The sequence below is a fragment of the Carlito syrichta genome, unplaced genomic scaffold (assembly GCF_000164805.1).
Source record: "Carlito syrichta isolate Samal-C Ts95f unplaced genomic scaffold, Tarsius_syrichta-2.0.1 Scaffold315646, whole genome shotgun sequence".
Taxonomy (NCBI): Eukaryota; Metazoa; Chordata; class Mammalia; order Primates; family Tarsiidae; genus Carlito; species Carlito syrichta.
In genome coordinates, this window is record NW_007259742.1 from 763486 (window position 1) to 768159 (window position 4674).

At 53.8% G+C, this 4674-nt stretch overlaps 1 protein-coding gene across 1 annotated transcript in view; it reads right to left on the reverse strand.

Moving 5' to 3' along the window:
• Positions 1-4044, reverse strand: part of TACR2 (tachykinin receptor 2) — a 9985-nt gene extending 5941 nt beyond the window's left edge. The window contains exons 1-3 of the mRNA XM_021706500.1: positions 3424-4044; positions 2494-2689; positions 1905-2088 (exon numbers count right to left, since the gene is read on the reverse strand). Of these exons, the coding sequence (XP_021562175.1) occupies positions 1905-2088; positions 2494-2689; positions 3424-3815 (772 nt within the window). The 5' untranslated portion in view covers positions 3816-4044. The remainder of the gene's footprint in view (positions 1-1904; positions 2089-2493; positions 2690-3423) is intronic.
• Positions 4045-4674: the final 630 nt, after the last annotated feature.

Here is a 4674-nt window from a genome sequence, read left to right on the forward strand (position 1 = left end):
CCGCCTGCGCTCGGTCCTGGGAACCCGCGGGCCCCCGGCAGCCGCCCCCGCCGAGCCCACCATTTCTCTCTTTGATTTAAGGAAAGAGAAAGGCCCACTGCCTCGCGTGTGTGCCCACAGGGGGCTTTCCCTGCAGCAGGGACACTGCCATTAGCCCTGCGTCTTTTCCTGTGATAGACACGGACCAGAAAAGGAAGTAGGAACGAAAAAAGTTAACTGAGTAATATATGTGTTAAAAATATAAAACACCATTAAGCACACAGAAGGAAGTTAAATGACTTATCCCACTCCCAAACAATCTGGCATCTTTTCTCCCAGAATCATCTGTGAACAGTAGTCACCCCTTATGGGGCTTTGCTTTTCCTGGTCTCAGTTACCCGTGGTCAACAGAGCTTCCGGGACAGGTGAGTATAGCACACGCTATTTTGGGAGGTGGAGACACAGTCACATAACTGTTGCTACAGTACGTTGTCTTATACTTCAGTATATCGACTTGCAGTATATCATTTATTTACTTATTTGAGTCAGTGTCTCACCCTGTCACCCAGGCTGGGATGCAGTAGCACGATCTCAGCTCACCGCAGCCTCACCCTCCAGCTCAGGAAATCTTCTGCCTCAGCCTCCCGAGTAGCTGAGACTACATGGGTGGGCCACCACGTCTTGTAATTTTTTCCTTTTTTTGTAGAGACGAAGTCTCGCTATGTTTCCCAGGCTGGTCTCTAACTCCTGGGCTCAAGCAATCCTCTTGCCTTGGCTTCCTAAAGTACTGGGATTACAGGCATGAGCCACCTCGCCCAGCCTGAGGCTTTTCATTTCCTTTTGGAAAGACAGTGTAAAGGAGATGTGTGCATCGCCCCCACCCCATGCCCCCAAGCCCCTAGTTTCTGAGTGATGCTGCAGCCTCTCACTGACAAGCTGCAGGCTGGGAACTGACTCCCAAGCAAGCCCACAGTGGGAACTCTCAGAGTATTCCATGGGTGGGTTTGAGACCCCTGCCGTTTTGTGTGATCTTTTTCTGTCTTACTAGGACGGCTGAGGTGTTCCCAAGTCCCCCACCCCTTCCCCATGTGCTAGCCTTGCTGGGCCCCTTCCAAGTGGTGCTGCCACTCCAGTGGCCAGTCCCAATATGTTCATCTCTCTACTCTTCCCTCAGTCAGGAAGTGGGGCGTTTCCCCTATATGGACACCACACTTGGAGAGAGGGTGGGGTATAGGGTGCGGGCAGGGACTCTGGGCAGGGCCTGCTTATTCCAGGAATTAGCTTCTCAGCGGAATGGCTCCTTCCCTAGCCCTGAAGGCCACAGTAGAGCCCCTCTCCTGGTAGGTGCTCAGCACAGATGGCGACCAGGTAGGGGAGGGCTCTGTTGTCATGGTTACCTGGCAGCCTTCAGCTCAGGGCATGCACATCCCCATGCTTGGGGCAGCCGGGAGTTTGTTGGACTAATCTGCCACCTCCAGCTTTGTTTTGTTTGTCCCCTATTTAGACGACCACATATTGGGTGCCAGTTTTGTGCCAGGCATGGTGCTAAGAGCGTCTCATACATTGTCTTATTCATGTCAACCCTTTTGCAAGGCATTATTACTAATCTCTGTTTCAGAGAGAAGGAGCCAAAGGCTCAGAGAGGTTCAGTGAGTATGAACCTCTCCAGCCGGGAGAGAACAGGCCGACTCTGACCTGACTACTCTGACCTGGCTACGGACTCCAAACCTCAACCAGTTCTTTATCCTCTGCTAACCAACAGGGCAAGGCTTAGGCTTACAAAGCACACTCTGAGAACCTTGGAAACTGAGCCCCGGAATGGAGAGAGGACTCCCCAAGGGTCGCACCGCAGCTGGGCCATGCTTGAGTTCTTCTATCCCTCCCTCCCTGCTCCCAGCCTGTGGTGCCAACCTCAGTGTGAGTACCTCCATCACGGTCCCCTTCTGCCTTCAAATCCTGACCGTTTATGGCCTGAGCATATAGAAAGCCCTCCCCCAAGCACACGCCTACACATGCATTCCCTAATGCGTGCCTGCGTGCACACACGTCAGCAAACATGCCCACACATCGGCATAGGCACACACAGACACAAGTGGGGGCAGCATGTGCCTAGGACACATAAAGTTACACACACACGCATGCACACATATTCTCAAGGATACACACATCCTTATTCAAGTAGCTGCGTGGTTAAAGGATTAGGCTCTGAGGAAGGACTGCTGGATTCGAATCCCTGCTTTCCCATTTATTAGCTGCGTGGTCCTGGGCATGTTACTCAGTTTTTCAGTGCCTCAGTTTCCTCATCTGAAAAATGGGAAGAATTGTAATACATCCCCCGTATTGTCAGGAGAACTAAGTGGGTTCATATAAAGTGCTAGGAACAGGTCTGGCACTAGTGTGTTACTTTTAGTAGATAGGTGTACTCATATACTCCCAGGTACACTCAGGTGCATGTATATACTCACACACACCACATGCATGGACATGGACACACACACACAACCTGGGGCCTTACATGAGGAGTGTCTTGCCCCCGCTGTCTTTGGGCCAGGCCACCACACATTTGGTGGCACCCTCGTCCATGATGACATTGGAGTAGAAACACTGGGGGAAGGCGAGGGCCAGGGCCACCAGCCAGATACCGGCAATCACTGCCTTGGTGCCGGGGCCTGAGAAACGGGGCTGGAAGGGGTGGACGATGGCCATGTACCTGTGAACAGAGGGGGATGTGAGCAGCAGGCACCCTCCCGTTGGGCCGCCACCCTTCCCCATCTCCTCCCCCCTCCCCAGGCCTACACCTCTGGCCCTTCCCCACGCTGCTGCTGATGTCTGAGGATGTCAGACTCTCACCCAACACAGCAAGTGGCGCCCTAGAACCCCAGCCCAGGCACCTCAGTCTACTGGGCCTGGACATACCTTGGGAGGGCCACAAAAGAGTAGTGTGGCCACACTGGAAGTCTGTCTCGGGCAGGAGCAAGTGTCCGGAATTAGCCTGAGGCTCAACCCTGAGCAGCATCGGGAGAATAATTGGCCCTATTATAATTAGATGGAAACTGCATGCAATCTTAACATTTTTCCTCATGTACTCTACCTGAATAGAAAAAGCAGTGTGAGCAATTTCCTTGCAGCAAAAGAGAGACACCAAAACAAAGATCAACTTCAGAGGGGAACAGTCTAGAAGGTCCCTAAAATACTGCCACTCTTCCCCCTGAACAACCTGTCTAGTTCAAAGTCCTTCCTTGTGTCTAAAATTCACTCTACCTGCTTTGGTATCACAGTTTTCCCTGCCTTCCAGATGCGTAGTTTTGGGTCATGACCAGGTCTGGGAGGTGATTTCCTGGGTTCTACTCTAACTTGCTGTGTGACCAAGGGCATGTCACCACCCCTGTCTGAGCCCCAGCAACGTGAGGTGGCTTCCCCCAGCTTTCTCGAGGCCCCTCTTGCCTGTCAGCGGCGATGGCAGTCATGGAGTAGATGCTGACGAACATGGCTGTGATGGGAAACAAGTTCTGAAAGTAGCAGAAGGCCCGGCCAAAGTACCAGATGTTGTGGCTGGCGTAGACAAAGTTGAAGGCGGCGTTGAAGGTGGCCATGCAGAGGTCAGCCAGCGCCAGGTTGACGATGAAGTAGTTGGTGACCGTGCGCATCCTCTGATGGGCCAGGATGATCCACATGACTGTGGCATTGCCCGTCACGGCCACCAGCACCAGGACCAGGTAGGCTGTGGCCCACAGTGTCAGCTGCCAGCTGGGCATGGAGAAGGCTGTGATACCTGTGGCATTGATCTCCAGGCCAGATGAGATGTTGGTGTCTATCACATTGTCACAGGCCCCCATGGCTGCTTCTGAGTCTGGGACAAGGGACAAGGCTCACCGGTTCCTCTAGGATTTGCTATGGAAGAGAAATTCCCCCCTGCCGTGCGTGGGCTTAGGGGGGCGGGGAGAGAGCAGGTGGGAAGCCAGATGTGTCAGCGGGGCCTGGGACCACTCCTAAGTCTCAAGCAAAGATGAATTAGGTTGTGCAGACAGTCCAGTCCAGAGCCATTGTCAATTCAGATCCCTTCCTCTCTGCCAAACTTCTCGAATGTCACGTGAGAATCTAGAATTCCAATCACAGTGTCAGAGCAGGAAGCATCCTTATACGTTGTCAGTTTGACCCCTTCCATGAAGAGATGGAAGACTGAGATTCCAAGAGGGAAGTCACCAGCCCAGGTCCCTGAGGAAGTTGGTGCCAAGTCAGGACTCGAATCCAGGTTTCTCCTAATGCTCTTTAGGAATCATTCCTGATCAGAGGAGCGTACAGCAGGAGTCTTTGGATTCCCCCGGTCAGCGATGCAGCAGCAGTCTCTCCAGGCTCTGGAGTGCAGGCCGAACTGGAGGCTGGGACCTGCTCCTGACCCTGCCCGCCGCCAGTCCTCGGTATGGCTTCCCGACTGCTCTCCCATACAGGGCAGGCGGGGGCCTTGGCAGGGGTGCTGCCTGCTCACGAGATGGGGCTCTGGCTCCCGCCCCTCGCCCCACCCCCTGCTTGGATGGCCTGGCCTTGTCTCTTGAAGGATTTAGGACTGGCTTCTGAGGCAGGGAGGGACCTGGGGAAGCAGGGCTGGCATGGGTGGGGCTGGCACAGAGGGCGCAGTCCTTAATGGGTGTTTACTTTCAGCCTGGGTCAGGAGTTGTGTCTAGAAAGTAGTTCCGA